Genomic DNA, 12,451 nt, shown 5'->3' with positions numbered 1-12,451 from the left:
AGTTCAAAAAATAAACAAATTTTGACAAACTTCACATCCGCAACACTGCCAAGAATAAAACTCTTGTTGCTCATGCATGGTTAATGTCATTCCGCTGCGAACAAGGACGAAGCTTTACATGAGATTTAATTCCTTCAAAAGCACATTGCATTCACTGTAAGCCCCATGTCGCCACCATGAGAGCTGAAACACAGACAGGATGTGTGCAATGAATCATTTTACAACGTTTCATTCATATGTTGCTTTAAGTCCATGCCAAATAAACGTACTAAGAGATGAAATACGCATTAAAGTAAGTACCTTTTACAATCAACGTTCAATCAGTCAACAAACAACATTTTGACTCTTCAGAGGGACTGCCAGTATGAGACAATGTTTCTGGCGGCTCCGTGAAAAACAAAGGGCCGTACTTACTGCTGTAACTTACTAACTTCTGTATTTGGGGAGTAAAACTAACTAACTAAACTAACTAACTAAACAAACTCCATTAGACAAAAATAATTTTAAAAAAGCTGTCAAAAATTAAACGTATTTCAGAAGTCAAAATGAATGGCTAAACAAAACACATTTGCTTAATAATAATAATAATAATAATAATAATAATAATAATAATAATAATTCGTGGTTACTTACATGCCCTTTTGTCAGAGAGAGAGAGAGAGAGAGTGTGTGTGTGTGTGTGTGTGTGTGTGTGTGTGCGTGTGTGTGTGTGTGTGTGTGTGTGTGTGTGTGTGATAAATGGCGGCCAGCTCCTGCAGTGCTGGAGTCAGAAATGTGCCGCAACCCTGCGAGGACGGATAAAGCCTAACTGTTATATTCTTGTTTAAGATTTATTAATTGAGTCACATTTTTTTATTTCTTCATTTATTTATTTTTGAACGCTGCTCTTATTGAATTCATGCCATGACGTCACCTATCTTCCACAACCCGCAGCAGGGGGGCGCTGCGCCTCACAGCTCGGGTGAGCTCGCGCTCCGGCGCCTGACGACTGAAGCCGATCATCACATTAGAGAGAGAGAGAGAGAGAGAGAGCAGATAGCAGCGACCTGCTGACACCTCCTCACCTTGCGCTGTGGCACGAACTGCTACCTCAACGGGGCTGCCATGGCAACCAGCTGGAACACTGCTAGCATTTAGCATGTCTCCGTTAATTAAAACCAGCTGCGGTGGAGGCTATAGTGCTAGACGTTGTGAGATATAGCGGCACGATTTAGTACAGGCTTGCATAAAGCCACTTTCTCCGTGTGTGTGTGTGTGGGTGCGTGGGTGTGTGTGTGTGTGTGTGCGTGGGTGTGTGTGTGTGTGTGTGTGTGTGTGTGTGTGTGTGTGTGTGAGAGACAGAGAGAGGGGAGGTTAGAGGGGGGTAGAGAGATCCTCCCTGTATGGTGTGCGTTGCACCATTCCGTATTATGCGTGGTGCCCCTCGTGATGCTGCAGCGAGGCGGGCGGGAGGAGTAGAGGGGCGGGGAGGGGTCGCTCCATCTCCTCGCGCAGCCCCTCCGAATTCACTTCTCACAGAGCGCGCGGGGCTGCTGGCGGGAAGGCACGAGAGAGAGAGAGAGAGAGAACCACAGAGGTGGGAAGGAGTGTGTGTGTGTGTGTGTGTGTGTGTGTGTGAGAGAGAGAGAAGGGAGATAGCGTGTGCGTGCGTGTTGGTGCGCGCGTGCGGATTGCACCACCGCATCCAGTTCACCGTTTCTGCAGGCGGCCGAGCTCCGATGGAGATAATAAACTCGCGCTAGGGGCTTTTCTCCCTTTTTTTTTTTTTTTTTACCCCTCTTCCTCCTCCTCGTCCTCCATCCTCTGATCCAGCCGTTCCAGATGTGACCGACAAGTCGTTGCATGACGCCCGCATTCAGTCCCGCGCCGCTCACCTCGGAGAGACTGTGACACCATGGCTTTGGTTATGGAACCTATCAGTAAATGGACACCAAAGCAAGTGCTGGACTGGATGAAAGGTAAGCGGGGTGGCCACGCTCTGCGCCGCACCACGCTGCTTGTGGTTATACTGTAGAATGACGATGACGCGGCGGCGGCGGCGGCGGCTGCTGGTTGTGGTGGTGCAGGTTGGTGCAGGTTGGTGCAGGTTGGTGCAGGTTGGTGAGGAGGCCACGATCTGGGCATGAGTGTTCCCCTCGCGCTCAAAGCTGCTGCGGGACTGTAACGTGGGGGGTTCAAGTGACCGATGATTTAAAAAGCCACTAAACGGCGGATGAAGAGGTGTGAGCAGTTGTAGCGGAAGCTCCTGTTTCACAGTGAACCTCACGAGCTGCTGCTGCTGCTGCTGCGATCATCATCATCATCATCATCACCACCATCATCATCATCACCACCATACAGCGGCGGCGCTCATCAATGAATGAGGAGGAGATGTGTCATCTTCACTCGCTGGCACATACCCTCCAGCGCATATCTCCACGCGCCGTGAAGGCTATGTGCAAGAGTGTGACGCGCGCGCGCACTCACTCACTCACTCACTCACTCACTCACTCACTCACTCACTCACTCACTCACTCACTCACTCACTCACACACACACACACCTAGTTAATGTAGTTCTCCTCACGCACCGCGCTCCATCTCCGCTGGCCAGTTTCAGCACCGCGGACAGCGCAGTGCACACTGGCTTTCTTTGCAGCGCGCCTCGCATATATCGGCGCGAACGAGTAATCGAATAGAAGCGCACACGAGTGTGTGTGTGTGTGTGTGTGTGTGTGTGTGTGTGCGGCGTGTGTGTGCGTGATCCTTTCACACACGTTGGTCATTCCACAGAGCTGTGAAAGAAAGAAAGAAAGCTGTGTCAGGCCTGCTGCTGACAGACGACGTTAGAGAAAGAAAGCTGGTGGTGTTGCTGGGTGGGCGCGACGCTTTTATTTTAGAGCGTGACTTTTAATCACTGGTTGATTGGTGACTCAGAGTGGAAACAATTCATTCAGTTCATGCTTAAGCCACAGAGTGAGCTACTTCCTGCATGTTTCCACTGTAAATGCGTCTTTCTTATGAAGGTGAAGCAGTCGATGGGGCATTCCGGCGGATTTGTGTTCACATTGTTCCACTTACAAATCACACATACGTCATGTGTTTCTTTTGGGATTTATTTATGTGCTTACTGTGATACCGCTAAGTTAAATCCAGTGCTAGAGACATGTTTTTGGCAGCATCATGCCGTCGGGACGCTTCAGCTGGAACAGACGAGCTGGTGGTGGGAAGGAATAAAGGCTTAAATACAGCACAACAAAAAGGATTGAGGCTGCACGAAACTTGAGACTGGAGATTGAGAATCTGTGGCAAGACTTGGGAACTGATATTCTTCATTAAATCGATCTAGAATCAAGCTATTTTTAAAAAAAGACCAACAAAATTTCAGGTCCTTGATGACTCAGAAAAGCTATTGATAACCGCTCAGAAGACTTATATGGCCATGTTTACTAAAAAGTAAAATGACTTCTGAACGCTGTTGGTTGGTCTGGATTTTATTTAGGAGTAGTTTTGTAAAGGGGGTCAAATACAAATTCACACACTTTTTCATGTTCTTATTTCAACCCTTTCATGTACAGTGGTCACTACAGTGGACAGCTATCTAAAAGCCATTTTCTTGTGCTTCTTGTTGATTTTTATGTCATAAATGCACACAGACCACTGAAGTGGAGACTAATGCATCATAAAATACACCATCAACTACTGGCCATCAGCTGCAAATGCAAGAAATTATTTTTGTTAAATCCAATATGGCCGACAGACAAAAAGCCTGCCAACCGGACCCTAACCCTCCTTCTGCTGTAGAAAAAAATTATGTTCGGAAAGCTCGTCTTCCTGCATGCTGCTCAGGCAAAGAAACTGAACATGATAGAACGTGTCAAATCCGGCGAGAGTCGTTTTCTCTCGAGTGTTTAATTCATACTGTGAAAACCGGGACAGGGCTTCGAGAGGACAAACAACATAACTAATGGTTCTTATTTTCGGACATGACCCAAACCCGGCTCTAATCAGACTTCGCTGCCTTTCAACGGTGCGAAGTTGAGCTTTGAGTCCTTCGGACTTAGCCTCCTGGTACGTGAAATTTTGTATGCAGAAATGTTACTTTTAATTAAAAAAAAAATAAAAAAATAAAAATAATAAGAAGAGAGGGACAGGCTTACTCTCCAAATTACAACAAATGTGTTTTTTGCTAGTTTATGATTTGCAACTCATATTCGGTCACAGATTTATGAAGTCACATAACAGATAACAGTATTTATCTAGTATTTCATAATTATCTATTGTTTAAAATAAAAATAAAAAAAGCATGTTTTGATTTCAGATTCTCCAACATTTCATTATTTCTTATTCAACAGCTGTCCCACCTCCTTCATGAACTGTGTGACTGGCATACTTCCGTTCAGATCTGGTTTCTTTGGCCCTCGTGTAAACGGGAAGTTTTAATCTGTATTAATCTGTGCGCTTACACGGCTTTAGCTTTGGCCTCTCAGCTGGAATCGCCTCATCGCCGCCATCTTGATCCAAGTAGTCTCGCTGCGTTTTGGAGAGAGGCGACACGGAGACCTTCATTTGAAGTCTGTAGCCATTTTTTTCTTCTTCTTATTTGACACAGGAGAGCTAAACATTTATGTTAAGCCTTTTCATTAGCATCATTCATTTATTAGAAATCGGTTGATACGTTACACAGAAAGGACTCATGTTAGCTAACATTTGCTACGCAGTAATAAGTCTCGGTTTGCGAGGATTGCATGGTGTAACCATAGATCTCAAATCGCCGAGCCGTAGAAGAAAACAGAGTAAGAGCTCTTAAATAATCGTCATTGCTTTTCAAATTATTCACCGAACTTGCAAAGAACACAACAAAAGTCACAATATCTTGCAAAAACTGCTGTCAACCCTTAAGCTTTCTCACGTTTGCTCACATTATAGTTAAAACGTTGGAGGAAACTTTATCAATTTCCTTTCTAATTGAGTAGAAAAAAAGCTACATTTCAATTTTTAAAAAAATACAAAGCTAAAGACCGGGACGTCCATTTTTATTGTGATTCAGCCCACAATAAAAAATCAACCTACAGGCTTATTCACAGAATTGCGTTTTTCACCCCTGGACTCGCCATTCCATGATCTTTCTTTTGATGATGGACACATGACGTCACCTTGGAGGGGAAAAAAAACAAATCCCATTCATGGAAGGAAAACAAACATAAGTCAGCAACAACACCCAATTGTTGCTGAAACCAATTGCTTTCAGAAGTCGCCTTATTAGCAGAGCGTCCACATGTGTTGTAATTTAAGCTCAGTATGAGTCCAGCTGTTCCGTGAATGCGTCAGAGGGTTTTTTATTTATTTATTTATTTATTTTTTCTAGAGAGAGCATTAGACAACAACCAGCGTCTTTAAGAGCTGGGAGAAATTTGTGCATAGGTTATAAACAATATCCTGACCTTTGTGTATTTTATAGTCCTCTGTCCAAACCATCGTCAGAAAACGAGAACTCTATAAACCTACCAAGAAATGAACCTTCAACTAAACTGAGAGTCCAGAGAAAGAAATAGTTAATCAGAGAAGCAGCCGAAATGTCCACGGTAACTTTGGAGGAGCTGCAGAGTTCCACAGCTGGTTGGTTAAAACGTGTTAAAACTGACAGCCATTAGTCAGTCATCACAAGATGCAAGATTTATGTCTGGGGCTGATCAAACATGTTGCAGATGACGCCAAAACTCAGCGTGCTGAGCTAAAACCGCACCATCTCCTCCACCGCGGTGACCGTGGCATGCTGTGGGACAGGGACGCTGGTCAGAGTTCAATAGAAGACGAATGGAGCTAAATACAGGGCGAGGAGACCTGTTGGAGGCTGCGGATGGCTTGATGTCGGAGGAGAGGTTTTCCTTCCTCCAAAGTCATAGTCGGCCTCCTGAGGTGGAAGGAAGGTTGTTGCGTCCTTGGGCAGAGAATTGAACTCAAATTTTAATTCAGAAATCACCAAGGAAAATTAAATGTTGTAACTCATATTAGTTCAAATTCTTCAGAGTTGTTGCAGACAGCGTTGGCTGTTGGCATGAAAGGTCTCCTGTCGAGGTCTGTGTCACAGGGAATTTGAAAAAGCCTCTGACTGAAGACACTCTGTTTTCCCCTAGACAGTCTCATGAAGGATGAGGATGGTCAGAGTTGTCCATAATTTTCTTGATTTTATGAAGAATCCTTCTTTGCATCATCATCTCCAGACGTTCCACAGCCAGCCTCTTTATCAGGTTATTAGTTTGTTTGCATTTTCATTTTCATTTAAGCGGTTAAATGAAATATCTGAAGAATCCTGAGAATACACAATATTTTCTTCCGTTACTCGTACTAAGTTACTGTTTTTGTTAATCCATCAATCGTCAGAATAACCGACAGAACAATCGATTGCTGTAACAATTGTGAGCTGCAGCTCCACAATTATATACCACTGTATTGATGTATCACATAAAAATCCCATCAGAAATACACTGAAATTAATGACTGTGGTGAGAAAAAGTAGAAAAATGAATTAGGGTTCAAACCAGAGTTGAGTAGTAGCTAGTTGCATTTACTCAGTTACATTTACTGAAGTACGTTTTCAGGGGGCGGAAATGTACCTTTAGGAGTATTTTTACTACATTGTACTTTTTACTTTTACTTGAGTAATATTTGTGGATTCTCTACCCACTGTGAGCAACTTCACTGAATGAGGAACAAGCTCGTTTTAACCATAAATTCACCAGACGCCGACACACACCTGCAGTTTTTGTTGAACTTTCATCTGTTTTATATTGAAACAAATTAATGTTGAAACATTTTTTTCCCCCATTTGTCTGATTTTATTATTTTTTTGCAAGGATGTTATTTGCATTATTTTAATTTTGATCCTTAAAGTACCAACATTTCCACATGACTTTATATTTTGGTCCATCCGATGATGCAACTTTTAAATATTAACTGATTGATGTTTTGATCAGTCACTCAAGACTTTAATAGACTTTTTTTTGTTACCAAATGCTCTTTTGTTCTTTCTTGAGTCATTTCTTGGACGGCTACTTTTTACCTTTACTTGAGTAAAAATACGTTGAAGTGATGCTACTCATACTTGAGTACAATTTGCCGCTCTGGTGAAAACAGTTTTTCACAAGGCGTCATGTAAAATATGCCAAACAGGTATTTTGGACATTAGGCTTCTTGGACAGTGATCAGAAACTTCTACAGACTGTATCCCCTCACCAGCACTTTCCCCACCCCCCTCCAGAAACAAAACCAAAAAAACAGAAGTTGTGGCTCTTTGCAGACAGAAGCTCTTTTACCTTGACAGCCAATCTCTTGTCATATAAAAAGCATGTTAGACAGAGAGATGTGATCATCTGTAGTCTGTCAGAAAAAACCTGACACTGCTGGATGGCATGCAGACAAAGCAGGCTGAGCTATACATCTATCCCCCGCTGCTGGGAAGAGGAGGACTGCTGCTCTAGCAGCAAAATGCCGGTGAGGGCTCGCAGAAAGATGACTCATCAGCATTTGTTATGATCTGAACGCCCACACCAGAGGAGTTTCCTATATGATCGCGTGTGTGTGCGGTTGGGGTGGACCGGGAGGTGGGCGTGTAGCCTCTGAGTTGTGTGTGCAATCGATGACGCAGTCGACGCGTGGTGTTGCGTGCAGATCTTCGCCAGGGCAGCGGCGGTGCAGATAGATAGACGCGCTGCTCGCCGAGGCGCCGGGTGTCGGAGGCCTGCTGACGCTCGACCACGTTGACAGGAGCATGAATAAGGCAGGTCTCTTTTCCTGCAGTAATCTCTCTTCCTGTCTGCGCCTGTCGATGTGTCGGAGCGGTCTAAAAATAATGGCGACATGTCACACTTCAGTCTGCGGAGAGGAGAGGGGCTTGCGAATAACCGAGAGCGTGTGCACACTTTCATCTGCTCGTCCGAGAAAGATTTTTATTTTTTTCCCCCCTGTAGTCAGCGGTCGGTTGTTAAATGTGTTTTGGATACATGCACACCGAACGGGCCTGGGAGAGCGATTTGGAGAACTTTAGCACAGGCTGGATTATACAACGACATCCTGAGCTATAATCATCTGACAGCCAAAAGAGCATATTACACATATTGCAAAAATACCAAGACAAACTAGTTCATCCACCCAAGCAAACAACCCGATTTCAATGAGGGAGCGGCGTTAAGCAGAGAAGCATCCGAAAGGTCTGCGGTGACTCTGGGGGAGCTGCAGAGCATGACATCTGGAAAACAAACAAAAATAACTCTCCACATTATGCAAAACACAAGGTCCTAGTGGTGAAACGTGGTGATAGCGACATCATGATGAGGGCATCAGAGACAAACAGAGTTTTAACAAAAAAGGGGCAATCCTGGGAAAATAACTGTTAGGCAGCATAAACGTTAAACCAGAGCTTCAATGGAATGGATTTTATGGGCTAGAAGTGCAGGGGTGGGAGACACGGACTAAAAGCTTCAGCACAATATCTTGTGGTGCTATCGCGAAAACGATAAAAGTGACAATAAGAGCTATTTATTGTTTCCCTTTTTGGTAACCGTAGAGATTCTTTAGGACACTGGTTATATGAAGGAGTGTGATTTGTATCACCAAGCTGCACAAGCCGGCATTGAGAAAAACTGGAGAAACTAGAAAAACTAAACAGATTTGGGGGTTTTCAAACAGCATTAGCTGGCATGTGTCGAGGCAACAAAAGATCAAAATCGTAAGAATAAAAACAAATATAAAATCTAAACAATACACTTCTAATTATAAAAAGTTATAAGAGTCTAGTCAAAGTCCACACTTAAATCTGACAGAGAATCTGATAGAGCTTGTAAATTGGTGAGTACAGACACTCATTATACAACAGGTCTCCTTTGCAAACTCTGCTATTTGCCAAAAGAAAAATGGACAAAACTTTTTAACTCCAGTTGAAAAACTTGCAGCTGCAATTGCAGCAAGAACGGCGTTCTACGAAGACGATTGCGTTCTACAAAACAGGTTCGTAACCATGCGTCGCTTTTATTTCACATTACAAACCTTACATTAGACCTTATGTTTGATCATCTAAATCATAACATTCCAATAAAATACATTGGAGTTTTGGGCTGCAATGTGACACAATAAAAAAAAGAATAAAAAAAAACAACATAAAAACTTTTGTACGGTATTGTATTTGAGGATTGGTACAATCCATGGTATTAAAGAGAACTGAACATGGAACTTTCTGCTTTAGGGAGCAAGAAAGGCAAACTCCATAAAACTGAGCATGGCGTGATACGGCTCACTGTCCAGGGCGGCACAGTATTGCGGGGCGTGTTGCACTGGACGACGTTTCTGTACTGCGTATTGGATTCTCCTATCAATAAGGAGCAAGGCGGCTAACAATGGGGAAGATACTTTGACGTCTGCATTTGGTTATCTCTAGTTCAACATCTGAAATGATCAGATTGATAAGTGCTGAATTGGGTGTGGGATTTTTTTTGGGGGGGGGGGGTTGGAGGGTTGAGAGAGCAGAAAAGGGCGGGGCTTACCCGGGGCTTCATTCAACCAAGAAAAGCCACTGGACGTTGAGTCTTGCTGTATCTCTTGCTAGCATTCTTTCCTTGACGTTAGAAGAAGGATTCCCTCTTTAGTGCCTCTACCTTCATATTTGATTCTGTGTCCTGCTGGAAAATACACGCACACACACACCGACACACTCACTCCTCTTCCCTCTTCCCACTCCCCCCCCCCTGGCTCTTACTGCTGTAGTTTCAGCTGCATTAAACATTGAACAATATTCCTTATTATGGCAGAAACACGCCCACTGAGGCTCTTCTCCCCCCTCCCTCACCCTTTCATATGCACCAAAGAAGATTTTACAGACGCAAGCACTGCGTTACGGATGCACATCAATGAAAACGCGTGTGTTTGCTGAAATACACGCATGCACGCACACACACACACACACACACTCACACATGCACGCACACACACACACGCACATGCACGCACACACAGAGACACAACGCAGCCGGTTTAAATGGGGAATCTGTAGTCATGGAAACCCGATCTGATTGCGTTTGAGTCAAGGCACATGTCCCGAGATGAGGTGGCCAAATACACACAGATATGCATATGGATAATGGGCCACGCTCACACACTTAAACACCCCCAGACCCCAACACACACAGACTCATCAGCTTTTGCTCCTCTTTTATGGCCCGAGGCGGAGAGAGCGGGGGACCCTGATTCAGGGGACCGGGAGGTGCCGAGCGAAATGAAAGAACAGCAGAGAATAAGACGAGAGAAGGAAATGAAGAAGGGGTGGCCGTGATACACACACGCACGCACACCGCCGCAGAGAGATAGAGGAGAGGGGATGGGAGATGCTGCAGGCATCACATCAAAGCTCCCTCTCCATCCGGCCGCTCGGACAGAGGGGCCTGTGTGCGCGCGGTGGGTTTACATGTTGCTGTTCATGTTGCACCTGTCGTTCCAGAACTGGAGCTTCACACACTGCAAAAACACAAAATCCTACCAAGTGTTTTTGGCCTAGTTTCTGCAGTGCAGATATCTTAAAAGAAGACGGAACTAACTTGCAGGTGACTTTTCAGTAAAAATGTTGGAGCTGGTTTTTAGCCAACAATTCCTTAAAGAGGCGGTATTATGTGTTTTCCAGGCACATAGTGCCATTTTATAGCACAGTCAAGTAGCTATGTTCCCTTCAGTTGATTTTGCATCATAATTTAACACCTTGGATTTGGGCATTTGTCTCTTTAAGAAGCTCCTTCTCTTTCTGAAACTCCGCCTTCAGAAAGTCATCACAACATGGCTCCTCTCTGAGTTACTCAACAACGTTTTTACCAGCATCTCAATGAGAAGTAGCTCAGTATAATGAGCTCAGCAAATTCACAGTTCCACCAAGTGTTTGCTAGTTGCTGCTGGCTAGTCTTGAGGAACTGACAGGGGGAGTTGCAGTGGAGGGCTGCTCTGTGAGGCAGAAGCTCCAGAAGCTTAGAAAGTGCAGCTCCGAGGAGGAGATGTCCCTTATGTCTCCTTTATGATGCAGGAGCAAAAGGTCAAATTAGAGTGACATTCAAAATAACCGATAAAAAAATAAACCAAATGAAACTCTCAGCAGCTACGTCTACCTGCTTCCTGGTGAAATGTTCTCATTTAACGTAAATAAAATCACAACAAAGAAAACTTGTGTTTGGCAGCTTCTTCCGACGCCACAATTAACAACGTAATCTTACAGAAGTAAATTGAATTGGATTATGAATGGCCCGGATTAGAATAAATTGGATTTTAATTGGGCGAAATAGGACTATTTAATTAGAGTTTGATTCCGCTTGTTTATCTTATTTGGAAAGCGTCACGAGTTGACCTTTTTTGAGTGAGACGGCTCTATATGCAAATAAACCAGACACCAGAAATTAAATACTTTCAGGTCATCGGTGGAGCAGATTGTAATAACGTTCCGGTAATGACAAAACAAAACAATTACAGGTTGTACATTCTGGCCTCAGTTATTTTAACAGCAATAACGTCTGTAATGATACAGACATTATTGTGGCATCGACAATTATCAGCAGCTCTTCTGATGGGTAAAAAGCCTTTAAAAGAACTCAACATTTAATGTAAATAATTTCCTTTTCCATCAAAATGACCAGTAGCACAATCATTTGACCCCAACAATCCCTCTGAACTCCCTGACTTTTTATTTCATTTTTTCTACTCGACCCCGTTTCCCTTCCCTCTGTAACCGCTGTCCTCTCGCTGGGTCTCACCGAAAACAAGCAGGAAGCGAGCGCTCGCACAAACATCCTGCCATGATCTGATGAATTTTTCACATTAGGGAATATTTTTAGAGACCGTCGTGAAATTATTTATTTTCACTCAGATGAGGTCAGGGGGGGGTGTACTGTATTTTGTCGTTTTCTGTTCCCGATACAATATTCCGTTTTAACTCGATTCTTTTTTTTTTTTTTTGTTATCAGACAACAAAACTTGTTCTCTCTAACACAGCTTTTTACTTTATTTTATTTTATTATTTCATTCTGCGGTGCCCAACAAGCCTGCACTCAGTGCGCTGAAGGCTCATTCAGGCTCCAGTCTGCGTATGAGTGCAGCCTCATGCGTGATCTCTCGCCTCGCATCAGTGCGGGGTCTTGAGGGGCCGTCATATGCTGGTTCTTTGCCTCTCCTCGGAGGGCTCCTACGCTCCGGTTGCCTGGTAACCCTTGAGTTTCTGATTGGGGAGCCGACTTTTTTCACCCGGAAAATGAGAGAGCGAGAGAGAGAAATCAGAGGGAGTTGCATTAAATGTTGATGAAGCTGTCAACAAGAGATGCTTGCTCTAGGCTTGGAGCGCTGGGACTTGGAGATGGTCAGGATCGAGGGATGGAGATCCTATAGAGCTGTTTCTCTCATGGAGTAAATATGTCAGAAAACAAGTTAATAATACAAAAATAGCTCTGGTG

At 43.9% G+C, this 12,451-nt stretch overlaps 1 protein-coding gene across 3 annotated transcripts in view; it reads left to right on the top strand.

Annotated features, from left to right (window-relative positions):
* Positions 1–1,398: 1,398 nt before the first annotated feature.
* LOC114139042 (connector enhancer of kinase suppressor of ras 2) overlaps positions 1,399–12,451 on the top strand; it is an 86,087-nt gene continuing 75,034 nt past the window's right edge. Inside the window, exon 1 of one of the 3 annotated variants that reach the window (XM_028008659.1) lies at positions 1,399–1,958. In XM_028008659.1, the coding sequence (XP_027864460.1) occupies positions 1,895–1,958 (64 nt within the window). In that variant the 5' untranslated portion in view covers positions 1,399–1,894. The remainder of the gene's footprint in view (positions 1,959–12,451) is intronic. The other 2 variants (XM_028008660.1, XM_028008661.1) reach the window with 2 other exon arrangements.

This window comes from Xiphophorus couchianus, chromosome 23 (assembly GCF_001444195.1).
Source record: "Xiphophorus couchianus chromosome 23, X_couchianus-1.0, whole genome shotgun sequence".
Taxonomy (NCBI): Eukaryota; Metazoa; Chordata; class Actinopteri; order Cyprinodontiformes; family Poeciliidae; genus Xiphophorus; species Xiphophorus couchianus.
The sequence above is the reverse complement of the archived record's forward strand: the minus strand, read 5'-3'. Positions and strand labels throughout refer to the sequence as shown.